This window comes from Sander vitreus, chromosome 23, assembly GCF_031162955.1.
Source record: "Sander vitreus isolate 19-12246 chromosome 23, sanVit1, whole genome shotgun sequence".
In the NCBI taxonomy this organism is placed as follows: domain Eukaryota; kingdom Metazoa; phylum Chordata; class Actinopteri; order Perciformes; family Percidae; genus Sander; species Sander vitreus.
The window spans coordinates 22,601,367-22,628,866 of record NC_135877.1 but is presented as its reverse complement, the minus strand read 5'-3'; the positions used below and the strand labels follow the sequence as shown (position 1 = coordinate 22,628,866).

At 46.9% G+C, this 27,500-nt stretch overlaps 1 protein-coding gene and 1 pseudogene across 2 annotated transcripts in view; one reads left to right on the top strand and one right to left on the bottom strand.

Annotated features, from left to right (window-relative positions):
• Positions 1–22,602, bottom strand: part of usp54a (ubiquitin specific peptidase 54a) — a 63,481-nt gene extending 40,879 nt beyond the window's left edge. The window contains 1 exon segment of the mRNA XM_078243229.1: positions 22,173–22,602. Coding sequence (XP_078099355.1) covers positions 22,173–22,349 — 177 coding nt within the window. The 5' untranslated portion in view covers positions 22,350–22,602.
• On the top strand, positions 6,457–9,455 carry LOC144512293 (nuclear factor 7, brain-like; annotated as a pseudogene). Its single transcript, XR_013500983.1, has 2 exons — positions 6,457–6,533; positions 7,932–9,455. The product of XR_013500983.1 is annotated as a nuclear factor 7, brain-like (transcript).
• Positions 22,603–27,500: the final 4,898 nt, after the last annotated feature.

Below are 27,500 nucleotides of genomic sequence, written 5' to 3'. Positions count from 1 at the left end.
GTGTTAAATATAGTCTGATGGTGTTATCCTGTCGTTAAATGTCCATCCGGTTTGCCTTCAGGCAGACGGTACAGATCAATTAATGCAAGAACAAATGGACTCAAACAGTTTTTATCCTGCTGCAATAACTACCCTCAATGCTGCAAAAAATAATGTGCAATATGGAAGCTGATGTGAAATAGATCAATGCAATGACAGAAAGTATGCCATGTCTGTAGATGGGTGTTCATACTGTTTTATGCAGTGACTGGGTGTATGCTGCTATGTGTTTCCATGTATTCTTTAAGTAACACTAGCACTTACATTACATTTGTATACACTCAGTGAATGATGCACTGACTGGAGAGCACCTTAAATGTTGTTGTACCTGTGACAGTGACAATAAAGACCTATTCTATATTGATTTCCATCCCTGATGTGCCAAAAAAAACTCTCAAAACTATCGTCCTTTAGTATTAATTCACCTCTATCTGCAACATCTGATCCATAACATCTCAATGCACGAAGAGCAGGAAATTAGGAGCAGTCAGCCAAATCATCGAAGTAACGTGGATGGTTCCCTACAACGCTCTTCACAAGTTAAATAAATGATCAGTTCACTACGTTTCATTGAATTTGGGTGTTTTTATTCAATTTTATAGCATTTAAAGAAAAATGTATAAAAGAATGTTGAAAAACGTAGGAAAAAATGTCAAAAAAGCAGAAAAAAAGTGACAAAAACATGAGAAAATCTTCAAAAACTCCAGGAATAGTGACAAAAACTTCAAAAAAAGTGACAAAAACATCTGTCAAAGTGACAAAAACATCTGGATAATCTTCTAAAACGACAAGAAAAGTGACAAAAACATGAGAAAATCTTCAAAAACTCCAGGAATAGTGACAAAAACTGTCAAAGTGACAAAAACATCTGTCAAAGTGACAAAAACATCAGAAAACATCTGTCAAAGTGACAAAAACATCTGTCAAAGTGACAAAAACATCTGGATAATCTTCTAAAACGACAAGAAAAGTGACAAAAACATGGGAAAATCTTTAAAAAAAAATAAAAACGTCAAAAAACACAGAAAAATATTGACAGAAACTTCGAAAAAAAAGTGACAAAAATGTCGAAAAAGACGACCAAAACGTTGGAATTTTTGTAACATTTTGACCCAGAACAACAAAAGGTTGCGTAATGGTCGACAACACAAGGGTTAAATGGTTTTAAACCCTCACCTCTGCAGGAGGAAGTCATCCAAACTATTTCCCTTCAAATAACATCACTTCAAAAGATAAGATCCCAAAATCTCAGCAGAGAAAGAGCAGGAAATAAAGACTTTCACGTTAGAAATAAACCAGATTTAACTGAATGAAAAGAACTCCTTTAAGATCAGATGAAGAACCCGTCCTCTGCAGGACGAGCTAAGACGACGAACGCCAGAAAGAACTGGATTCTCTAAACCCTTAAAAAGCTGAACGACCGTCGGTGTGTCTCAGTGCTGCGACTCCACTGAAAGACCCAATGTGACGTGTTTACACCGGACAGCCACCGGCCAATCACCTGTCAGCGCGGACGCACGGCCGGCACCAACCTGAGACCCCCCCCCCCCCCCCACCCGGCCAATGAGAGAGCATTTTCAGTTTAGTTTAGTGACCTGAGGAAGAGCAGAAGTGAGCGTGATAGAGAGCGAAAGAGACAGTGTCAAAAACACAAGTAAAGCTGAGCGTGTGTGTGTGTGTGTGTGTGTGAGAGATGGCGTGTGTGTGTGTGTGTGTGTGTGTGTGTGTGTGTGTGTGTGTGTGTGAGAGATGGCGTGTGTGTGTGTGTGTGTGTGTGTGTGTGTGTGTGTGTGTGTGTAGAGAGATGGCGTGTGTGTGTGTGTGTGTGTGAGAGAGATGGCGTGTGTGTGTGTGTGTGTGTGTGTGTGTGTGAGAGAGATGGCGTGTGTGTGTGTGTGTGTGTGTGTGTGAGAGAGATGGTGTGTGTGTGTGTGAGAGAGATGGTGCGTGTGTGTGAGTGTGAGTGAGAGAGTGGCAGTGTGTGTGTGTGTGTGTGTGTGTGTGAGAGAGATGGCGTGTGTGTGTGTGTGTGTGTGTGAGAGAGATGGCGTGTGTGTGTGTGTGTGTGAGAGAGATGGCGTGTGTGTGTGTGTGTGTGAGAGAGATGGTGTGTGTGTGTGAGTGAGAGGGTGTGTGTGTGTGAGTGTGAGAGAGGTGGCATGTGTGTGTGTGTGTGTGTGTGTGTGTGTGTGTGAGAGAGATGGCGTGTGTGTGTGTGTGTGAGAGAGATGGCGTGTGTGTGTGTGTGTGTGAGAGAGATGGCGTGTGTGTGTGTGTGTGTGTGTGTGTGAGAGTGTGTGTGTGTGTGTGTGTGTGTGTGAGAGAGATGGCATGTGTGTGTGTGTGTGTGTGAGATGGCGTGTGAGTGTGTGTGTGTGTGTGAGAGAGATGGCGTGTGTGTGTGTGTGATGTAGTGTGTGTGTGTGATGATGTGTGTGTGTGTGTGTGTGTGTGTGTGTGTGAGAGAGATGGCGTGTGTGTGTGTGAGAGAGATGGTGCGTGTGTGTGTGTGTGTGTGTGTGTGAGAGAGATGTGTGTGTGTGTGTGTGTGAGTGTGAGAGAGGTGGTGTGTGTGTGTGTGAGAGAGGTGGGTGTGCGTGTGTGTGTGTGTGTGTGTGTGGAGAGATGGCGTGTGTGTGTGTGTGTGAGAGAGATGGCGTGTGTGTGTGTGAGAGAGATGGCGTGTGTGTGTGTGTGTGTGTGTGTGTAGAGAGATGGCGTGGCGTGTCTGTGTGTAAGTGTATGTGCTGTGCGTGTCTGTCTGTCTGAGAGTGCTGTGTGTGTGTGTGTGTGTGTGTGGAGTGTGTGTGTGTGTGTGTGTGTGTGTGTGTGTGTGTGTGTATGTGTGTGTGTGTGTGTGTGTGTGTGTGTGTGTGTGTGTGTGTGTGTGTGTGTGTGTGATGGACTGTGTTTAAGTGAGAGTGATGTGTGTCTCTCTGATGTTTTCATGCTTTATAAATATTCATAACTATTTAATGTCTTAAATGTGGCCTGTTGAATCCTGCAGAGGACCCAGTCTAATCCCTTTTAGAAGTGTACAGACCATGACTGAAGAAAACGTGTGAAACTCCTGGTGAGGAGTCTAAAGAAACCCGGGAAAACGGGGTCGACGGGAAGACCCCACGAGGCTGAACCCGTCCTGAGTATCAGGGTCTGTGTTACAGCTATGCCGTGGCTACGTACGTAGAGATACCGACCCTAACCCCGACGCCGTAGCCTGACGTCACCTCTCGAAACATTTACTACACGTCGCTCGGCCGTGGCTTGGTAGCGTTGCATCCCCCCCGACTCATTTCCTGGTTCTCCTTCTCCGTAAACAACATGAAATCAAGGAGAGGGTTAACTTCTCCTGCTCCAGATCTCCCACCGTGGTCAGAAAGAACAGGGGAGACACACACACACACACACACACACACACACACACACTCCATCTCTCTCTCTCACACACACACACACACAAACGCCATCTCTCTCTCACACACACACACACACACACGCCATCTCTCTCTCACACACACACACACGCCATCTCTCTCTCACACACACACACACACACAGAGAGAGACACACACACACACACACACACACACACACAGAGAGACAGACACACACACACCATCTCTCTCACACATACACACACACACGCCATCTCTCTCTCTCACACACACACACACACACACACAGACACACACACACACACACACACACACACACAGACAGACACACACACACACACACACACAGACACACACACAGACAAGACACACACACAGACAAAGACACACACACACACACACACACACGCCATCTCTCTCACACACACACACACACACAGACAAAGACACACACACACACAAAGACACACACAGACAAAGACACACACACACACACAAAGACACACACAGACAAAGACACACACACACACACACAGACAAAGACACACACACACACAGACAAAGACACACACACACAGACAAAGACACACACACACACAGACAAAGACACACACACACACACATCTTGTGGTTGAGGGGCGACCGCTCTACTTCCAGTTCCAGCGAGGAGCGATGGAGAGAAGACGCCACGGAGGGATTTTAATCAGCTGTGACGGCGAGTGGTCAAGCAGCCAGAGGTTTCAGAACAGGATCAGAAACCATCAGATCTTCAGGTTGGAACTGGTTGATGTGGATCCTCTCGCTCGGCTCCGGGAGTCTCCTCTCCCCCCGCTGAGCGGCAGGAATCCAGACATGCAGGAATGTTTTCATCACTTCATTTATGAGGAGGGTTTTATAGAGGAGCCAACAATGTCGTCTCCCAGGCAGCGATGCCTGGAAGACACTACGATTAGGGTCAAGGTTAGCGTTAACCGCCAATTTCCAAAAACGTCGACGGAGTCATTAGGTTTCCATTAAAGTCAGTGTGTGTGTTTCCACTGACTGCAGAAGGTCTGCGTCCTGACTCCGTCCCAACTACTGTGGATGTCTTCCAAGAGTCTGTGTGGAAATACTAGAAAAGCTGAACAATGAAGATGCAAAGTGTGTGAACGCTAACAGAATATGAAAGCTGCCTCAGCTCCATAACAGCTAGTTAGTTTGTTACTTGTCTTAGTTCCTAACCCTTTAAAACCCCAAAGAGACACAATAACACACATTAGCTATCTGATGGAGGCAGCGGTAGAGCAGCAGCTCCGTGTCCTGGGAGGTTAAATGACTGTTTTTATCAAAGGAGTCTGGTGGCTTTGAAGAGAGATAACGGCTTCAGTTCCCCGTCGTAAAGGGCCGTCTGACAGCAACGTAAAGCACTGGAAATATTCCACTTAAACTGGTATAGATGTCTTTAGGTGTGTGAAGTGTGTTCAGCTGCTGCCCCGTCCACAGCAGGACATTGCTTAGCTTCTGACTACGGAGAAGTAGCTCATTCAACCACACGTTACAACATCTGAACTGTCCCTTTAAGATGAAACTCTTCAGCTGCCTGACAAAGCTCCACGCCTTACATTACGTCATCTGAGACAAACAGGAAACCAGCTTGTTCCTGGTGAGTCGTCAGTGAGAAGAGACGCAGCGACAGACAGACGGTAAGATCGACCTTTTATTACAAAGCTGTGACTTTAACTGAGGGAGGACAGTTACAGGAAGGAGCTCGAAAGTACTGAAGAAGTGAAATACTTGAACTGTAATCTGCTGCAGACTCAAAGCACACACACACACACACAGACAAAGACACACACACACACACACACACACACACACACACAGACACACACACACAGACACACACACACACACAGACAAAGACACACACACAGACAAAGACACACACACACAGACAAAGACACACACACACAGACAAAGACACACACACACACAGACAAAGACACACACACACAGACAAAGACACACACACACACAGACAAAGACACACACACACACACATCTTGTGGTTGAGGGGCGACCGCTCTACTTCCAGTTCCAGCGAGGAGCGATGGAGAGAAGACGCCACGGAGGGATTTTAATCAGCTGTGACGGCGAGTGGTCAAGCAGCCAGAGGTTTCAGAACAGGATCAGAAACCATCAGATCTTCAGGTTGGAACTGGTTGATGTGGATCCTCTCGCTCGGCTCCGGGAGTCTCCTCTCCCCCCGCTGAGCGGCAGGAATCCAGACATGCAGGAATGTTTTCATCACTTCATTTATGAGGAGGGTTTTATAGAGGAGCCAACAATGTCGTCTCCCAGGCAGCGATGCCTGGAAGACACTACGATTAGGGTCAAGGTTAGCGTTAACCGCCAATTTCCAAAAACGTCGACGGAGTCATTAGGTTTCCATTAAAGTCAGTGTGTGTGTTTCCACTGACTGCAGAAGGTCTGCGTCCTGACTCCGTCCCAACTACTGTGGATGTCTTCCAAGAGTCTGTGTGGAAATACTAGAAAAGCTGAACAATGAAGATGCAAAGTGTGTGAACGCTAACAGAATATGAAAGCTGCCTCAGCTCCATAACAGCTAGTTAGTTTGTTACTTGTCTTAGTTCCTAACCCTTTAAAACCCCAAAGAGACACAATAACACACATTAGCTATCTGATGGAGGCAGCGGTAGAGCAGCAGCTCCGTGTCCTGGGAGGTTAAATGACTGTTTTTATCAAAGGAGTCTGGTGGCTTTGAAGAGAGATAACGGCTTCAGTTCCCCGTCGTAAAGGGCCGTCTGACAGCAACGTAAAGCGCTGGAAATATTCCACTTAAACTGGTATAGATGTCTTTAGGTGTGTGAAGTGTGTTCAGCTGCTGCCCCGTCCACAGCAGGACATTGCTTAGCTTCTGACTACGGAGAAGTAGCTCATTCAACCACACGTTACAACATCTGAACTGTCCCTTTAAGATGAAACTCTTCAGCTGCCTGACAAAGCTCCACGCCTTACATTACGTCATCTGAGACAAACAGGAAACCAGCTTGTTCCTGGTGAGTCGTCAGTGAGAAGAGACGCAGCGACAGACAGACGGTAAGATTGACCTTTTATTACAAAGCTGTGACTTTAACTGAGGGAGGACAGTTACAGGAAGGAGCTCGAAAGTACTGAAGAAGTGAAATACTTGAACTGTAATCTGCTGCAGACTGAAAAAAACACGTAGAGACTCAAAGTGAAAGTAACTGGGGAAACTTTCTGCAGCAGGGAGGGGCACACAGGAAACGGCTGACTTCTGGGCTTCCTGCCAGAAATCTCTTAGACAACAACACTACTTAGTAGAGGTGGTACGGTTCACAAAAACCCACGGTTGGGTTGGTATCACGGTGGATATCTTTTAATCTTTAACACTCCAGAAATATACTTCAGCATATGATATACAGCTTAATTATCCACAATGTAGGATACAGTATTACATAATGATATAGTTATATCATGTAATCATGCACAAACTGAATTATTGGGACCATCTCTGAGGAAAGCTAGCTGAGATGTTGAGACAGCGAGAGGGAAGACGTCGATGATTTCAACAAGCTGTTCATTTATTTGGCAGAAAAAGGAGAATGTGTATTGCCATCTACAGGAACGTATGTGCCTTTTTAGCACATGAAGATTGAAATATTACAGAATATCAATTGAAATAACTTGCATTTATCAAACTGCCAACTTCAGTGTAGCTCTTACAAAGAGGTTTCCTTTAAAAGAAAAAGAGAGGGACTCTTAAAGCTCCGTCTTTTGAATAAGTCAGACTACGTTAAACATAAAAACAGTTAACATTGTTAGTTAATGTCCTATCCTGGCCTGGGCCGGGACACACGGTCATAGTTAATGTCCTATCCTGGCCTGGGCCGGGACACACAGTCATAGTTAAAGTCCTATCGTGGCCTGGGCCGACACACAGTCATAGTTAATGTCCTATCCTGGCCTGGGCCGGGACACACAGTCATAGTTAATGTCCTATCCTGGCCTGGGCCGGGACACACGGTCATAGTTAATGTCCTATCCTGGCCTGGGCCGGGACACACAGTCATAGTTAATGTCCTATCCTGGCCTGGGCCGGGACACACGGTCATAGTTAATGTCCTATCCTGGCCTGGGCCGGGACACACAGTCATAGTTAATGTCCTATCCTGTGTGGTCCCCTAATACTGTATCTGAAGTCTCTTTTATATAGACCTTAGTGGTCCCCTAATACTGTATCTGAAGTCTCTTTTATATAGACCTTAGTGGTCCCCTAATACTGTATCTGAGCTTTCATTTTCTCAAAGGCAGAGCAGGATACCCAGGGATTGGTTTACACCTATCACCATTTCTAGCCACTGGGGGACCATAGGCAGGCTGGGGGAACTCATATTAATGTTTAAAAAAAAAAACTTAAAAGTGAAATTTTCAAGCCATGGGACCTTTAACGTCTGCATTTTCTGCTGTTTTCAGCTGCTCTCAGAGACAAAATGGCCTCTTTGTCAGAGGAGGATTTCTGCTGTTCGGTCTGTCATGAAGTCTTTAGAGATCCTGTTCTTCTGTCATGTAGTCACAGCTTCTGTAAAGACTGTCTGAAGAGCTGGTGGACAGAGAAACCAACACAGGAGTGTCCAGTTTGTAAGAGAAGATCTTCAAGGCCAGAACCACCTCGTAACCTGGAGTTAAAGAAGCTGTGTGAGAGTTTCTTACAGCAGAGAGATCAGAGAGCTTCAGAGGCTCTCTGCAGTCTGCACTCTGAGAAACTCAAACTCTTCTGTCTGGACCATCAGCAGCCAGTGTGTGTCGTCTGTCTACATTCAGAAAAACACTCCAACCACATAATCAGACCCATCGATGAAGCTGCATGACAACACAAGAAGGAACTCCAGGAAACTCTGGAGCCCTTAAAGAAGAAGATGAAGGTTTTTGAACAAGTTAAAGAAGAGTTTGATCAAACAACAGAACACATGAAGGTCCAGGCCCGACGCACAGAGACGCAGATTAAGGATCAGTTTAAGAAGCTTCACCAGTTTCTAGAAGAGGAAGAGGAGGCCAGGATGGCTGCACTGAGGGAGGAAGAGGAGCAGAAGAGTCAGAGGATGAAGGAGAAGATGGAGGCTCTGAGCAGAGAGATAGCAGCTCTTTCAGACACAGTCAGAGCCACAGAGGAGGAGCTGAGAGCTGAAGACGCCTCATTCCTGATCAACTACGAGGCTGCAGTGGAAAGAGTCCAGCAGCGCCCCCTGCTGGATGATCCACAGCTGCTCTCAGGAGCTCTGATAGACGAGGCCAAACACCTGGGCAACCTGAGCTTCAACATCTGGAACAAGATGAAGGACATGGTCTCCTACACTCCTCTGATTCTGGACCCAAACACTGCTTATCCAAAACTCATCTTGTCTGAAGATCTGACCAGTGTGAGACTAGGGGAGAGAAACAGAAGCTTCCTGATAATCCAGAGAGGTTTGATTCACTCTTCTCTGCCCTAGGCTCTGAGGGCTTTAACTCAGGGACTCACAGCTGGGACGTCGAGGTTGGAGACAATACATACTGGGAACTGGGTGCATTAGCAGAGTCTGTCCAGAGGAAGGGAGGCATACGGTCTGGATTAAGGTTCTGTATAGGTGAATACTCAGCGTGGTCTCCACCAGCTTCAGATGCTGATCTCCCGTTTAAGAAGCAGCTCCAGAGGGTCAGAGTGACTCTGGACTGGAACAGAGGAAAGCTGTCGTTCTCTGACCCTGATACTAACACACACATACACACCTTCACACACACTTTCACTGAGAGGCTGTTTCCATACTTTAGGCCTGGGGATAAAGTCCCACTGAAGATATCACCACTGAAGGTCTGTGTGACAAAACAACAGGTTTAAAGAAGCTAAAACATAAAAAGGTTCATAAAGAGGTCTGCTAAATAAATGATTCAATTATATTAACTGTAATGTTGGGTTTTATTCAGACTTAAATGAAATAAATAAAATGCTGTCCAAATGTTGAGGTACTTGTACTTTACTTGAGTCTTTTCATGCCACTTTTTAGTTACTAGTTACTTTAGTTACTCCACTACATTCATCTGTTACAGCTTTAGTTACTTTAGTTACTCCACTACATTCATCTGTTCCAGCTTTAGTTACTAGTTACTTTAGTTACTCCACTACATTCATCTGTTCCAGCTTTAGTTACTAGTTACTTTAGTTACTCCACTACATTCATCTGTTCCAGCTTTAGTTACTAGTTACTTTAGTTACTCCACTACATTCATCTGTTCCAGCTTTAGTTACTAGTTACTTTAGTTACTCCACTACATTCATCTGTTCCAGCTTTAGTTACTAGTTACTTTAGTTACTCCGCTAGCTTTAGTTACTTTAGTTACTCCGCTACATTCATCTGTTACAGCTTTAGTTACTCGTTACTTTAGTTACTCCGCTACAGTCATCTGTTCCAGCTTTAGTTACTCATCTACATTCATCTGTTCCAGCTTTAGTTACTTTAGTTACTCATCTACATTCATCTGTTCCAGCTTTAGTTACTAGTTACTTTAGTTACTCCACTACATTCATCTGTTCCAGCTTTAGTTACTTTAGTTACTCCACTACATTCATCTGTTCCAGCTTTAGTTACTAGTTACTTTAGTTACTCCACTACATTCATCTGTTCCAGCTTTAGTTACTAGTTACTTTAGTTACTAGTTACTTTAGTTACTCCGCTACATTCATGTGTTCCAGCTTCAGTTACTAGTTACTTTAGTTACTCCACTACATTCATCTGTTACAGCTTTAGTTACTAGTTACTTTAGTTACTCCACTACATTCATCTGTTCCAGCTTTAGTTACTAGTTACTTTAGTTACTCCACTACATTCATCTGTTCCAGCTTTAGTTACTAGTTACTTTAGTTACTCCACTACATTCATCTGTTCCAGCTTTAGTTACTAGTTACTTTAGTTACTCCACTACATTCATCTGTTCAGCTTTAGTTACTAGTTACTTTAGTTACTAGTTACTTTAGTTACTCCACTACATTCATCTGTTCCAGCTTTAGTTACTAGTTACTTTAGTTACTCCACTACATTCATCTGTTCCAGCTTTAGTTACTAGTTACTTTAGTTACTCCACTACATTCATCTGTTCCAGCTTTAGTTACTAGTTACTTTACACATTAAGATTACTGCACACAGAACACATGTAGTTTATAAATCTGATGTTTTATTCTAACGCCGCCTTCCCACTGGCTCCGTAATACGCAATACGCCCCCAGCGGACGTCGTACTACACCGTTGAAAAGCTTCGGAAGCGACTCACAGAAATGTCGGAGAGACTAGAAGGACTGCTAAGTGTCTGAACGTACGATTCTCTCTGACCTCTCTGATACAGATAGAAACAGAAAGGCTGCTGCGTGGAGAACAGCTGCCCAGGACGTCGACATGTCACGTCGGTTAAATGTCATATAGCGGAATAATGTTAATAGTTCGATGTCTGCTGTTAGCTAACCAATTAGCATTAGCAGGTTTGTTTACCAGTACGATAGCAACGCTAGCTTCCGCTGGGATTGTCGGATAGCAACTGTCCGTAGCCTGTCGCAAGAGTATCACGCATCTGACATCCCAGCATATTTCCTTGGATTAGGATGGCACCAAGATCTTGGTTGCAGCTGTCGCTGTGTCCTGCTACACCCTGCTACACCCTGCTACGCCCTGCGGTGCTCTGCTATGCTCTGCGGTGCTCTGCTACGTCCTGTTCCCCCCTGCTATGCTCTGCTACGCCCTGCTACGCTCTGCAGTGCTCTGCTACGTCCTGTTCCCTCCTGCTATGCTCTGCTACGCCCCGCTATGCTCTGCTACGCTCTGCGGTGCTCTGCTACGTCCTGTTCCCCCCTGCTACGCTCTGCGGTGCTCTGCTACGTCCTGTTCACCCCTGCTATGCTCTGCGGTGCTCTGCTACGTCCTGTTCCCTCCTGCTATGCTCTGCTACGCTCTGCGGTGCTCTGCTACGTCCTGTTCCCTCCTGCTATGCTCTGCTACGTCCTGTTCCCTCCTGCTATGCTCTGCTACGTCCTGTTCCCCCCTGCTATGCTCTGCTACGCCCTGCTATGCTCTGCGGTGCTCTGCTGCGTCCTGTTCCCCCCTGCTATGCTCTGCGGTGCTCTGCTACGTCCTGTTCCCCCCTGCTATGCTCTGCGGTGCTCTGCTACGTCCTGTTCCCTCCTGCTATGCTCTGCGGTGCTCTGCTACGTCCTGTTCCCTCCTGCTATGCTCTGCTACGTCCTGTTCCCTCCTGCTATGCTCTGCTACGTCCTGTTCCCCCCTGCTATGCTCTGCTACGCCCTGCTATGCTCTGCTACGCTCTGCGGTGCTCTGCTACGTCCTGTTCCCCCCTGCTATGCTCTGCGGTGCTCTGCTATGTCCTGTTCCCCCCTGCTACGCTCTGCGGTGCTCTGCTACGTCCTGTTCCCTCCTGCTATGCTCTGCTACGCTATGCGGTGCTCTGCTACGTCCTGTTCCCTCCTGCTATGCTCTGCTACGTCCTGTTCCCTCCTGCTATGCTCTGCTACGTCCTGTTCCCCCCTGCTATGCTCTGCTACGCCCTGCTACGCTCTGCGGTGCTCTGCAACGTCCTGTTCCCCCCTGCTATGCTCTGCTACGCCCTGCTACGCTCTGCGGTGCTCTGCTACGTCCTGTTCCCCCCTGCTACGCTCTGCGGTGCTCTGCTACGTCCTGTTCCCTCCTGCTACGCTCTGCGGTGCTCTGCTACGTCCTGTTCCCTCCTGCTATGCTCTGCTACGTCCTGTTCCCTCCTGCTATGTTCTGCTACGTCCTGTTCCCCCCTGCTATGCTCTGCGGTGCTCTGCTACGTCCTGTTCCCTCCTGCTATGCTCTGCTACGTCCTGTTCCCCCCTGCTATGCTCTGCTACGCCCTGCTACGCTCTGCTACGCTCTGCGGTGCTCTGCTACGTCCTATTCCCCCCTGCTATGCTCTGCGGTGCTCTGCTACGTCCTGTTCCCCCCTGCTATGCTCTGCTATGCTCTGCGGTGCTCTGCTACGTCCTGTTCCCTCCTGCTATGCTCTGCGGTGCTCTGCTACGTCCTGTTCCCTCCTGCTATGCTCTGCTACGTCCTGTTCCCTCCTGCTATGCTCTGCTACGTCCTGTTCCCCCCTGCTATGCTCTGCTACGCCCTGCTATGCTCTGCTACGCTCTGCGGTGCTCTGCTACGTCCTGTTCCCCCCTGCTACGCTCTGCGGTGCTCTGCTACGTCCTGTTCCCCCCTGCTATGCTCTGCGGTGCTCTGCTACGTCCTGTTCCCTCCTGCTATGCTCTGCTACGCTCTGCGGTGCTCTGCTACGTCCTGTTCCCTCCTGCTATGCTCTGCTATGTCCTGTTCCCCCCTGCTATGCTCTGCTACGCCCTGCTACGCTCTGCGGTGCTCTGCAACATCCTGTTCCCCCCTGCTATGCTCTGCTACGCCCTGCGGTGCTCTGCTACGTCCTGTTCCCCCCTGCTATGCTCTGCTATATTTCTGCAACCTGCCCTTTAGTTTGTGTGATTAGTTTCTGACTTTCATATGAATGTTTCCACCAGGCGGTCAGCGCTCAGTATTACTAGTAATACTACTGGACTGCAGTAGTATTACTAGTAATACTACTGGACTGCAGTAGTTAGATGAAAGATGTCATTCATATACATTCATGCATCACCTGATGTCATCATCACATCCAGACCTGGCCTCCAGGAAACAATATCTAATCTTGTGTTGTTCATACTATACAATGACTTATTGCTCGTCTTTGTTGACTAATACAGAAGACAGAGTATTTTTACCGTGTGGTGTTAGTACTTCTCTGCAGTAAAGGATGTGAATATATCTTCCAACACTGGTCTACAGTAAGTCTGAGAGGAAACTCTCGGCATCAGGATCAACCCCCCCCCCCGAGCCCACTCTCACTTCCTCATGACTCATCTGCAGCGCCCCCCCCCCTCAGCCCTTAACTTCTCCCGTCGAGCCATCCATCCGTACGGACTCGTCACTGTTGCCTAACGTCAAACCAAAGTAAACCAAAGGATTTGGAGTCTGCGGGCGGGAGGCTCAGCCGCGCCGACGTGCGACGCAGACAAAGTGAAGAGGAAGAACATCGCAGTAACGAGCAGCTGTTCACACACACACACACACACACACACACACACACACACACACACACACACACACACACACACACACACACACACACACACACCTTCATCAGCTGGATGTTGTGATGTGTCTATTACTATCAGGGACTACGTTTACATGCACATAATATTCCAGTTTTTGCGCCCTTGGTGTGCGAGCGCGACGTGCGTCTTGAGCTGTGCGTGCGTGCGTCTAGTGTGCGTGAGTGCGTCTTGGTGTGCGTACGTACGCCTTGAGTGTGCGTGCGTGCGTCTTGGTGTGCGTGCGTGCGTCTTGGTGTGCGTGCGTGCGTCTTGGTGTGCGTGCGTGCGTCTTGGTGTGCGTGCGTGCGTCTTGGTGTGCGTGCGTGCGTCTTCGTGTGCGTGCGTGCGTCTTCGTGTGCGTGCGTGCGTCTTCGTGTGCGTGCGTGCGTCTTCGTGTGCGTGCGTGCGTCTTCGTGTGCGTGCGTGCGTCTTCGTGTGCGTGCGTGCGTGCGTCTTGGTGTGTGCGTGGACCAGTAACCATAACTCCACTTTGTGTTATTAACGAGCAACTTTACTTGAACGCACCTCCTTCAGATATTCAAAAAATGTGTTCAGATGGAGGGTGCAGCCTCCCCCGCTTCCCCAAAATCTCTGACAGATGCTCCACCCTCCCTCTGTCCCCCCCATCACTCCAGAGGTTTGAGTTGACCACCTACTGTACGTTTCTATCAGCTTGTTTTTCACATTAAAAAGGATCCATTTTGATGCTACCAAGCCATCAGCTCCCGTTAGCATCCCGTTAGCATCCCGTTAGCATCCCATTGACTGCCATTCATTCTGACGTCACTTTGACAGAGAATACCTTTACATCTGAAGCGTTTAAAGACTCTATTTGTCCGTTGTTTATTTCTAAAGAAACACGACAATGTATAAAAGGCTCCATTACCTTGTAGCTCACGTTATGGCTCCGTAGCAGACGTTTTTATAACAATAGGCTAACGATTGGGTCATAACCACGAGACTTCCTGTCTCATAGTAGAGGAGTTACCGTATAGTACAGGAGAAGCTCTCAGGCAGTTTGGACTTCCATCAGCTGTTTAAGTGTAATGACTAATGTTAACTATCATTTTAGTGATCAATAATGAGCCTGTGTCTATGTTATCTCCTTACATATACCTACGCTCTCCGTCTCTGCTAGATTGGGAATGATTGAGATTTCTCTTGGCACAGCTACCAGAAGACTTCCAACTTTCAGACAGGTTGCTCACGTCACATCTACGTCTTCAAGCTCAGTTGGAGGCTGCTCAGTAACGCTCAGCCATCACCGGGAAAGAGCTTCTAATGTCCTTCACTGGTCTCCGTCCAGAGACACGGGACCTGGTGGTCCATTATATATACACTGACTATGGAGACAAGCCATAATCTAGACCAGGGGTGTTACACTCAGCTTCACTAAGAGCCAGACATGCAGAGTTTGACATGCTTTTGACTGTATTATTATTATTATTATTATTATTATTATTGTCTTATACAGTATAGCTTTCTAACTGTAGTCACTCTGACAAAAACTGATAAATGATTTATGGGATGTGTAGTTTCTGTGTAAAACATAAAGATGTGTGCTGAACGTCTGTTACCTGGCTGACCCGCTTCATCCTGCAGCAACGAAGCAACATATTGGCCCCGGTGGGGGGGGGGGGACAGGAAGGAGAAAACAAACACACCCAAAGTGCTGACACCACAGTATGCTTCACACCTTCTGTCAACACTTAAAATAATGTCATTGCTTTAGCTGCTTTTTAGTGTGTGTCTCTCGGTGTGCGTACATGTGTGCGTGTGTGTGTATATGTGTTTGTGTGCGCGTGTCTTGGTGTGTGTGCATGTGTGTGTCTCTGCGTGTGTGTGTGTGTGTGTCTCGGTGTGTGTGTGTGTGTCGTGTGTGCGTGTATGTGTGCGTGTGTGTGTGCGTCTTGTGTGTATATATGTATATATATATATATATATATATATATATATTTCTGCTGTCTCTCTAATGTAATCCTTCCTTCCTTTTTATTTTACTTTTCTCTTGTTCTTACTTTATCTTTTGCCTTTTTCTCTCAACTCCAATTTCCTCCCCCCTTTTCTGTTCTCTCTTTCGGTATCTTTTTCCTCCCCCCCCGAGCAGAGGGGGAGTGTTTGTGATGACAGCAGACAGCGTTACGCGTGTGTGTGTGTGTGTGCTGACCTCTGACCTCCAGCTGCGTGTGAACGTCAGTTAAAAGATGTTAATGAGTGTTTCCTCTTCAGTTCAGTCTGTCATTTAAGCAGCAGCCCCGCCCGGCAATGCTAACGAGTCAGCCTCCGTTTAAAGCCCGATAATTACTGCTGTCGCACAGTCGAAAACACTGATAATCATACACAGACACACACACACACACACACACACACAGTGTAATTACTGGCGTCGATGAGAAAACACGACGCGCCTTAAAAAGAGGAGACAAACGAGTGCTGTGTAGATACTGAAAGGTTTTTCCTTTCCTCATTTCTTTCCTATCCTTAGTTTGTTCCTCTCTCTTCTTTCCTTTGTTTGGTTTATTTCTTCCTCTCTTTGCTTTTAGTTTCCTTCTATGGTTTGTGTACGTGTGTGTGTGTGTGTGTGTGTGTGTGTGTGCTTGTTTGACTATATTCATGGGGTCCAAAAACCGTGAGTCCAGTATACTTGTGGGGTCCCGACAGCTTTGTGGGTCCAAAGTGCTGGACCCCCCAAGGTTAAAGGTGTGTTTGATGGTTAAGACTTGGTTTTAGGATTAGGGTCAGAATGAGGTTCTGGTTAGGGTGAGGGTAAGGGTTAAGGTTAGGCATTTAGTGGTGATGGTTAAGGTTAGGGTAAGGGGCTAGGGAATGCATTATGTCAATGACGGGTCCCCACAAAGATAGTGAAACAAACGTGTGTGTGTGTGTGTGTGTGCGCATTTGTGCGTGTGTCTTAGTGTGTGTGCATGTGTGCGTGTGTCTTGGTGGGTGTGCATGTGTGTGTGTATGTGTGCCTTGGTGTGTGTGTAAGTGTGCCTTGGTGTGTGTGCGTGTGTGTGTGCGCGTGCCTTAGTGTGTGTGCATGTGTGCGTGTGTCTTGGTGTGTGTGCATGTGTGCGTGTGTGTCTTGGTGTGTGTGCACTTGTGCATGCATGTGTGTGTGTGTGCGCATATGTGTGCGTGTGTCTTGGTGTGTGTGCATATGTGCGTGTATGTGTGCGTGTGTCCTGGTGTGTGTGCATGTGTATTGGTGTGTGTGTGCATATGTGCGTGTATGTGTGCGTGTGTCCTGGTGTGTGTGTGCATATGTGCGTGTGTCTTGGTGTGTGTGCATGTGTGCGTGTGTGTGTGCGTGTGTCTTGGTGTGTGTGCATGTGTGCGTGTGTCTTGGTGTGTGTGCATGTGTGCGTGTGTATGTGTGCCTTGGTGTGTGTGCATGTGTGCGTGTGTGTGTGTGTCTTGGTGTGTGTGCATGTGTATGTGTGCCTTGGTGTGTGTGCATGTGTATGTGTGCCTTGGTGTGTGTGCATGTATGTCTATATATTTCTCTTGCTTTCATTTGTTTAGTTTCCTTCTTTTAGTTACATTTTATAGTTTCCTTCCCTCTTTCTTTCTTGAATAAGAAGCCCCCTTCCTCCATAAAAAGCTGAGTCATGAATGTGCGTGCGTGCGTGCGTGCGTGTGTGTGTGTGTGCAGTGTGGGGGGTGTTGACGGCTGCTGAAAGCTGCAGAGGATCATTAGCGGCTGACATAAGTGCGGAGGAGGGTTTTCAGACCGGTATTTATCTGTCTGCCTGCTGTTTAGCGACCGGATGACTGGCTCAAAGGCACTGAGGCAGAGCCGAGCCTTCTGTCAGCGTCTCTACGTTGCTGCGTCAGCCACAAAACTGCTGAGTAACACCCGTACATGATGGGCGTTTTACACACGGAGCGAGACTATAAGGGCCGTTAATGCACGAGTCATCAAAAAAAATAAAATAAACAGCGTCAAAAGAAGCATTGAGAAAAAAGGCCTGAAATGGCGAAAAAAAAAGACAAAAAAGTACAATAAAAACGACCGAAATGTCAAAATAAAATACTTCAAAATCGTCAAAAAAAAAAAAGCGTCAAAGATGGCAAAACTAGCAGTTAGTTAGTTAGTTAGTGAGTTAGTGAGTTAGTTAGTGAGTTAGTGAGGTGACTGAGAGCTGTTTGAGTCGAGCCTTCTGTCAGCGTCTCAATGCTGCTTCACCCACAGAACTGCCGAGTCATACCGGTACATGACGCTGCGTGTGTGTGTGTGTGTGTGTGTGTGTGTGTGTGTTTCTCGGCGTGTGTGTGTGTGTCTCAGCATGTGTTTGTGCGTTTGTCTCGGCGTGTGTGTCTCAATGTGTGTGTGTGTGTGTGTGTGTCTCGGCGTGTGTGTGTGTGTGTGTGTGTCTCGGCGTGTGTGTGTGTGTGTGTGTGTGTGTCTCGGTGTGTGTGTGTGTGTGTGTGTGTGTGTGTGTGTCTCGGTGTGTGTGTGTGTGTGTATCTCGGTGTGTGTGTGTGTCTCGGTGTGTGTGTGTGTATATTTCTGCTGTCTCTCTAATGTAATCCTTCCTTCCTTCCTATTTTACTTTTCTCTTGTTCTTACTTTATCTTTTGCATTTTTCTCTCACCTCCAGTTTCCTCCCCCGTTTCTGTTCTTCTCTTTCTGTTTCCTCCCCTCTTCCCTCTTCCCTCCCTGTTTGAGCCTTCTGTCAGCGTCTACGTTGCTGCTTCAGCCACAGAACTGCTGAGTCATACCGGTACACGACGCCCGTTGCACACACGGAGCGAGACTATAAGGGCCGTTAACGCACGAGTCTGCAGCCACGTTAGCAGCTCGGGGAAACAAAGGGGTCGAAAAAGACGTCCAAAACATAGAAAGAAACATTTTGACCCAGAAAAACTGAGTGCACGGTCAACGGGAAGACAAAACGAGGGTAAAATGTCTTTAAATGTATTGTTCTGTCCGACCATCTAACGCTGCAAAGACTAAGAGAAAACTGTTTAGTTTTCAACCAAGGGTTCAATGCTTGTCCTCCGTCCTTCCTTCTCTCGCTTCAGACAGACAGGCAGAGAGACAGGCAGGCAGAGAGACAGGCAGGCAGGCAAGCAGAAAGACAGACAGAGAGACAGGCAGGCAAGCAGAAAGACAGACAGACAGACAGATAGAGAGAGAGAGATAGGACAGACAGAGACAGGCAAGCAGACAGACAGAGAGACAGGCAGGGAGACAGAGAGACAGGCAGACAGACAGGTAGGCAGATAGAGAAAGAGACAGACAGACAGGACAGACAGAGAGATAGGCAAGCAGACAGACAGAGAGACAGACAGGCAGACAAGCAGGAAGACAGGTTAGCAGACAGACAGAGAGACAGACAGGCAGATAGAGAGAGAGACAGACAGGCAGACAAGCAGGAAGACAGGTTAGTAGACAGACAGGCAGGCAGACCGACCTACGTTTAATCTGTTTATTTTCTCGATTAATCGATGAGTTTGATCTATAAAAAGGTCAAAACGTGGTGAATAAGGTGGATCAGAGTGTCCCAAAAAGCCCAAGAGGACGTCCTCAAATGTCTCGTTCTGTCCCCAACTCAAAGATATTCAGTTTACTGTCCCAGAGGAGAGAAGACACTAGAAGACAGTCACATTTAACACGCTGACATCAGAGAAATCTTGTTGTTTTTAATAAAAAAAAGACTCAAACGATTAATCAATTATCAAAATAGTAACAACTAATTGATTCATCGTTGCACCTCTAGTGTTTTTCCATTACATGGTACCTGCTAGAGCTGGGAAATATATCAATATTATATCAATATCGTGATACGAGACTAGATATTAGTATTATAAAAGGGTCTTTTCCTGGTTTTAAAGGCTGTATTACATTAAGTGATGTCATTTCTGAGCTCACCAGACTGTTGTAGCTGTCCTATTATTTCCCTTTAAGTCATTATATCCACATTACTGATGATTACTGATCAAAAATATCATTGTGTAAATAGTAAATATTTTGTGAAAGCACCAATAGTCAACGCTACGATATCGTTGCAGTATCGATATCGAGGTATTTGGTCAAAAATATCGTGAGATTTGATTTTCTCCGCATGGCCCAGCCCTAGTACCTGCTGGCATCGCCTCTACTCGTCTTTTTAGGTTTCCCATTCTGATCAAGAGTCCCTGCTACCTGCTGACAGCTACTTTATTTAGTCTCACCTCCGTGGAGGCTCCAGGAGAGCTGAGGAGATACCAAAAGGTGACCTGAAAACCTGCAGACTCCTGATTGGTCGGAGAGAATCGGCACCAATCACTGCGTCGTCATTGCTGTAGCGACAGACGGGGGTGTCCTGAACAAACCCACCATTTGTTTTGCTGCCTCCAGCTTCTTTAGAAACTAAATGTGTCTTCTGGCAAACAGCCACATGATGAGAGTCACACACACAGCTTCCACGTTCTGTGCGTGTGACGAGTTACGTCACGGCAGGTTCCTGAGGCGCCATTATGACGACCGGCCGCGCTCGCCTCACGCATGAGTAAGGCAATAATTTTATCGATTGTGTGATATAAATCAATATTTGTTTTCCCAAGAAAGTATTGATTTTTAAGCCACGAGTATCGATACAAGTCCCATTCAAATCCCCCGTGTTTACCCCCGTTTGCGTTGCAGGACAGTCGGGACTCACCCGGGAACGGGGAGCGGGATGAGCGTGACTAGAGCCTCTCAACATCTGACGAACATCTGTCTAAACTGACCTTTGTTGATGTGAAGACAGATTCAGCAGCTGCACGGCCTGTTTCTCTCTTCAGATGTTTCCAGAAACACGTTACGGTGAACTCTCTTAGTCCAATATCAGATCGTATTCTGAACGAGACGCCGTGACCCAGACACACGTGACGCGCTCGTCCAATCAGCAGCCGGTTTTCATTTTCTGGGAAACGGTACGGAGCAGCGCCGCCTGCTGTTATGGAGACGTATTACATTTCTTCGGTGTGTTCTGAGGAGAAGCCACGCTGCTATGTTTACTTACCTGGTGGCCAGACTGGCTACCTCGTATGTTCAGTTCACTTATTACCTCGCCATTGTTAATTGCAATACTGCATTTGATTTACTTTTCAAAAGGCCTGTAAGCTTTTTTAATAAATGGACTCATTCTCTCAACACATCTTTGATTCATTTTGTCCAGCATTTGCAAGCTGTAGACTGTCTGTCCAGCCAGAGACATGTATTGTGTAATTGATGTTTTTAGTTTCCAGTTCAGTTAAGTAAATCCAAGTAAAAGAAACAGTCACAAGATGTCACCAACATCACTGTCCCTTTAAATCTGTGTATCCAATTATATTGAATTGTATCGTGAGGTTAGTGTATCCCTACAGCCCTACGCATGAGGCGGTACGAAAAATCTGAAATGGAGAAAGGAGGACGGGGCACCGCGGGCGGAGTCGAGCAGGTACCACGTAATGGAGAAACGCCATTCGTGAACTGCTGACAGTTGCAACAGGTACGTCTCAAATCCTTACATTGCGTCCCCGTTTCCTTCACTTGCTTCTATTTCCTCTTAGCGTCTCAGTCCTCAGGGCAGGAATAAGAGCTTTGAGACTGAAAGGTTAAGTGAATAAATGAAGGAATGAATGATCAGCTATTCAGCTTAAGGGAAGAAAACCCGCCAGAGAACGCAAACAAACAAACAAACAAAAACAAACGGTGAAAGTGCACACAGAAGGCTCGTCTGATGAATACACACAGAGCTGTCTACGCTGGAAAAAACACGACGGTTGAATGTTCCTAGGTTCAAACTATTGGAATATCTATTTCCCATATTATGTCCATAAGACGGCAACCGTACCAGGAGATATACACATAACTACTTGTGTAGGACGACACAGACAGAAGAAGTGAGATGCTGAGTTAAAGACCAAAAGATTAATCTGGAAAATATCAGCAGATTCATCAATTATGAAAATGATCTTAAGCTGTAGCCTTAGTTTACTCAAATGATATTTCATGTCTTCTTCAAACACTGTGTGTGTGTGTGTGTGTGTGTGTGTGTGTGTGTGTGTGTGTGTGTGAGTGAGTATGAGAGTGTGTGAGAGTATGTGTGTGCGTGTATGTATGTATGTATGTATATGTGTGTGTGTGTGTGTGAGAGAGCGAGAGTATGTGTGTGTGCATGTGTGTGTGTCTCTCTGTGTGAGAGAGTATGTGTGTGTGTGTGTGTGTGTGTGTGTGTGAGTGAGTGTATGTGTGTGTGTGTGTGTGTGTCTCTCTGTGTGAGAGAGTATGTGTGTGTGTGTGTGTGTCTCTCTGTGTGAGAGAGTATGTGTGTGTGTGTGTGTGTGTGTGTGTGTGTGTGAGTGTCTCTGTGTGAGTGAGAGTGAGAGTATGTGTGTGTGCGTGCGTGAGAGAGAGAGAGAGAGAGAGAAGAGTGTGTGTGTGTGTGTGTGTGAGAGAGTATGTGTGAGAGAGTATGTGTGTGTGTGTGTGTGTATGAATGTGTGTGTGAGTGTCTCTGTGTGAGTGAGAGAGTATGTGTGTGTGTGTGTGTGTGTGTGTGTGTGTGTACCTGCAGGGCACTGTTCAGGAAGCAGCTGTTCTGTCCCGGCTCGTTGCTCAGCCCTTTACTCGGAGCGATGGACGTCACGTTGCGAGGCGTCAACATCCCCGGCATCCCGCCACCGCCTCCACCACCGCCACTTCCACCGCCACCGCCGGACGCAAAGTAGTTCCTCTTCCACGACATGTTCCCCGCTCTCTGTTCTTCTCCTCTCTCTTGTCGTTCGTCTCGCCGCCTCGCTCCCTCCACGAGTCAACTTCCTGCCGTCCGTTCTTCTCGCATCGACGGAGACAACGCCATTCCCCCCCGGCTGAGGGGAGGAGGAAAGGGTGTGTGTGTGCGTGCGTGTGTGTATGTATATGAGAGAGAGAGTGTGTGTGTATATGAGAGAGTGTGTGTGTGTGTGTGAGAGAGTGTGTGTGTGTATATGAGACTGTGTGTGTGTTTGTGAGTGTGTGAGAGCGTGTGAGTGTGTGTGTGTGTGTGAGTGTGTGTTTGTGTGTGTGTGTATATGAGACTGTGTGTGTGTTTGTGAGTGTGTGAGAGCGTGTGAGTGTGTGTGTGTGTGTGAGTGTGTGTTTGTGTGTGTGTGTATATGAGAGAGAGAGTGTGAGTGTGTGTGTGAGTGTGAGAGCGTGTTAGTGTGTGTGTGTGTGTGTATATATGAGAGAGAGTGTGTGTGTGTATATGAGAGAGAGTGTGTGTGTGTGTGTGTATATGAGAGAGAGAGTGTGAGTGTGTGTGTGAGTGTGAGAGCGTGTTAGTGTGTGTGTGTGTGTGTATATATGAGAGAGAGTGTGTGTGTGTGTATATGAGAGAGAGTGTGTGTGTGTGTGTGTATATGAGAGAGAGAGTCTGAGTGTGTGTGTGTGTGTGTGTGTGTGTGTATGAGAGTCTGAGTGTGTGTGTGTGTGTGTGTATGAGTATGAGAGCGTGTGTGTGTGTGTGTGTATATATGAGAGAGAGTGTGTGTGTGTGTATATGAGAGTGTGTGTGTGTGTGTGTGTGTATATGAGAGAGAGAGTCTGAGTGTGTGTGTATGAGTGCGTGTGTGTGTGTGTGTGTATATGTATATGAGTATGAGAGCGTGTGTGTGTATATGAAAGTCAATAATATGATGAAGACTCCCAACAACAAGTAGAAGATGTTCAATGTTCTCTAACTTGATCCCCACGAGTCCTGTACGTCAGCTTTTAGCGCCACAAAATTCCAACGGAACTTCGTGAAGTCAGGAGATTATGAGTGTGTGTATTAATATTCTTCAAGGATTCCCAAAAGCGTCTCTTCTTTATAGTCCGAGACGTCCTGCACCCGTCCCTCTCCGTGTCAACGTGCCTCAGGTGCGACGACCTTTGCCCTCCTTTCACACAGCAACATGTGCAGCTGAGCAGCAGCCACAGCTCATCCTCCTCTCCTCATCATCATCATCTTCGTCACGGCAGCCAGAATGACAGCAGAGGTCCGTGGATCAGGATGGATCTGTAGCAGGAGAAGAGCAAAGACTTTGAGTGGTTTCTTCTAAGTTTATAACAATAATGAATAACAGTGATATGATCAATTAATGTGACCTGAAGCCTCCGTATGAAGTAACAGTCAGGGTCCTATTATAACGGTCTGAGGTCACGGCGTGAACACCTGGTGCAGGTGTGTTTAGGGCGTGTCCAAATCCACTTCTGCTAGTTTGATGGCGGTAAAAAGGGTCCGTGTGCCGGGCGCATGGTTCAAAAGGGTTGACCTTAGTGTCTTCATTAATCAGAGGTGTGTTTTGGGCGTAACATGCAATCAACCAATCAGAGATCATCTCCCATTCCCTTTAAAAGCCAGGCGCGTTTGGACCTTGGAGCATTGCTGTTATGATGGAGGATTTGCACCGTAATATTTGTATTAGTAATCTTCTGCATGTGTGTGTGCTGCTGTGCGTCCCTGTGTGTGTAACAAGCATAGTGTGCACGTGCTGTGCACGAGCCTAGGAGCATTTTACTAATGCTCTGTTAAAATAACAATGAAATGCTGCGTTATTGACTTTAGACCAGGTTTTTGTTGGTCAATGGTGCCATCACTTCCCACTGCCTCACGATAGCAATACTCCCAGAATGCTCCTGAACACACCTCCCTGTAAGACCAGCACGCCCAGAATGCACCTGAACACAGCTCCCTGTAAGACCAGCACGCCCAGAATGGACCTGAACACACCTCCCTGTAAGACCAGCACGCCCAGAATGGACCTGAACACACCTCCCTGTAAGACCAGCACGCCCAGAATGGACCTGAACACACCTCCCTGTAAGACCAGCACGCCCAGAATGCACCTGAACACACCTCCCTGTAAGACCAGCACGCCCAGAATGCACCTGAACACACCTCCCTGTAAGACCAGCACGCCCAGAATGCACCTGAACACACCTCCCTGTAAGACCAGCACGCCCATGGGCCACAGATGGGTGCAGGTGCTTTTTCTATTTAAACGACGTGGGCGCTGGACGGGAAACTGACAACTGGGTCGGTCTTAAACTAGCAAAGACTCTTGCGATATCAACTGCACTTTAAAAGTTAACCGTCATTCTCTTTTTAGGGCTGCCTTTCATGAATGAATCAACACACACACGGGAAGTGTGTGTGTGTGTGTGTGTGTGTGTGTGAGAGGTAAACTGGCAGTCAGAGCAGAGGGAGGTAAAGAAGGATTAGCCTGATCAGACTCGGTCTGTCTGCCCAGGATTAGCCTGTCTGTGTGTGTAGATTATTAGTTAATTTCAAACTGATAGAAAACTGTCAACTTTCACAGGTGAGAAATGAGACCCAGGTGACGCCTGTCTGTGTACCTGGAAGGCTCGCCAACCAATCAGAGAGTCAGGTTAAGTTCAGCTGGTTAGAGGTCGCTTAGACTCTCCCTCCCCTGGAGAGTATAGAGGAACACACACACACACACACACACACACACACACACACACACACACACACACACACACACACACACACACACACACACACACACACACACACACACACACACACACACACACACACACACACACACACACACACACACACACACAGATCCCTACAGAGATAGACCTTTTAGTTAAAGAGTAAGATCCTTTTAGTTTAACATGAAACAGCCCCGGAGTCACCATCACCAAACTCCACCAGACTCCATGTAAATAATCAGTGATTTTATCATCGTAAAACACACTTCATTCAAAGTCGACAGAAACTAAATCAAACTATTAAAAGCCGTCTTGGTTCATCTTTCCACTGTTCCAACAATCACCACTCTGGTTTGGTTGAAATAAACCCTTAATTCACCCATTTACATGTGGAGATATGCTGGCTCTATACACGCTAAAAATCCTGATTATTTACATGGAGTCTGGTGGAAATATGCTGGCTCTATACACGCTAAAAGTCCTGATTATTTACATGGAGTCTGGTGGAGATATGCTGGCTCTATACACGCTAAAAGTCCTGATTATTTACATGGAGTCTGGTGGGTTTGGTGATGGTGATTTCGGGGCTGTTTCATGTTAAACTAAAAGGATCTTCCTCTTTAACTAAAAGGTCTATCTCTGTAGGGATCCTTTCATAATGTTGTCAGACACTTAGAATAATAATCTGAGTCTGTCAGCTTTTCGTGGACGCTGACTGAAGTTGAACATTAGTCCTGTAGAGTTACATTACAGCTGCTCTATTATTAATATTAAATTTCAGGTTTTAGGTATTCTGCAGGATATCCAGCACCCTCCATTTGTTATGAATAGGTTTATTCCATCATGTCAACATCAATATTTCTAAAAATGAAACGTGTGACTGAGACGGAGGGAGGAGACACTCGATAGTGGGAGGTGATGGGGAATCCGTCCAGATTTTGGTTTCCTTAGACTGAAATTAAATCTCATTTATTTCTTTAATATTTTGCGAGACGCTTTCTTGAAGTGAAGCTCTCCGTGCTGCTGACCTCGTTAGCAGTTAGTCTGCTTTTGGGGGGTGGGGGTTGGAGAGAGATTAGGGGCCTAATGACTAAAAAGGAAAGCTCATGAATATACAGCCGTCCTTCAGAGCTGCAAAGCACCAAAATAACTCGGAGAATTTGGGAATGCGGAGCACTTCAATGACTTAATTCCACCCAGTGAAAGGAGGAATTAGCTTCTCGGCACGTACCTCCGAGACATCAGTCGACGTCTCGACTCCGCCAAGGACACTTACGACGGGATGAACTCTGATTCAGGCTGAAAATAAAGCCCTCTTGGTACGGGATTAATATTACCTGGGGACCTGTAGTAATGGGTGCGTACGGCTGAAACGAATAATAATTTCTTTAGCTGCTTTTCAACAGTGAATATTCAAAGCTTCGTTGGCAGTTGCAGCCGGGAACCAACATTTCCAACCGCACTTGAAGGCAGCTTTGGAAAAAGGTGACAAAGTGTGTGTGTGTGTGGTTCTGTCTGTGTGTGAGTGTCTGTGTGTGAGTGTGTTGCGTCTCCGAGTCTGTGTGTGAGTGTGTGTGTGTGAGTGTGGTTCTGTGTCTGAGTGTGTGTGTGTGTGTGTGTGTGTGTGTGTGTTGCGTCTCCGAGTCTGTGTGTGTGTGTGTGAGTGTCTGTGTGTGAGTGTGTTGCGTCTCCGAGTCTGTGTGTGAGTGTCTGTGTGTGAGTGTGTGTGTGTGAGTGTGTGGTTCTGTGTGTGCGTCTCCGAGTCTGTGTGCAAGTGTGTATGTCTCTGTGTGTGCGTCTTTGAGTCTGTGGTTCTGTGTGTGTGTGTGTGTGTGTGTGTGTGTGGTTCTGTGGTTCTGTGTGTGTGTGCGTGTCTCTGTGTGTGAGTGTGGTTCTGTGTCTGTGGTTCTGTGTGTGTGGTTCTGTGTGTGCGTCTGAGTCTGTGTGTGCGTCTCTGAGTCTGTGGTTCTGTGTGTGTGTGTGTGTGTGTGTGGTTGGTTCTGTGGTTCTGTGTGTGTGTGCGTGTCTCTGTGTGTGAGTGTGGTTCTGTGTCTGTGGTTCTGTGTGTGTGGTTCTGTGTGTGCGTCTGAGTCTGTGTGTGCGTCTGAGTCTGTGTGTGCGTCTCCGAGTCTGTGTGAGTGTCTGTGTGTGCGTCTCTGAGTCTGTGTGTGAGTGTGTGTCTCTGTGTGTGCGTCTGTGGTTCTGTGTGTGCGTCTCTGAGTCTGTGTGCAAGTGTGTGTGTCTCTGTGTGTGCGTCTCTGAGTCTGTGTGCAAGTGTGTGTGTCTCTGTGTGTGCGTCTCTGAGTCTGTGGTTCTGTGTGTACCTCTGTGTGTGCGTCTCTGAGTCTGTGTGCAAGTGTGTGTGTCTCTGTGTGTGCGTCTCTGAGTCTGTGCTTCTGTGTGTGTGTGTGTG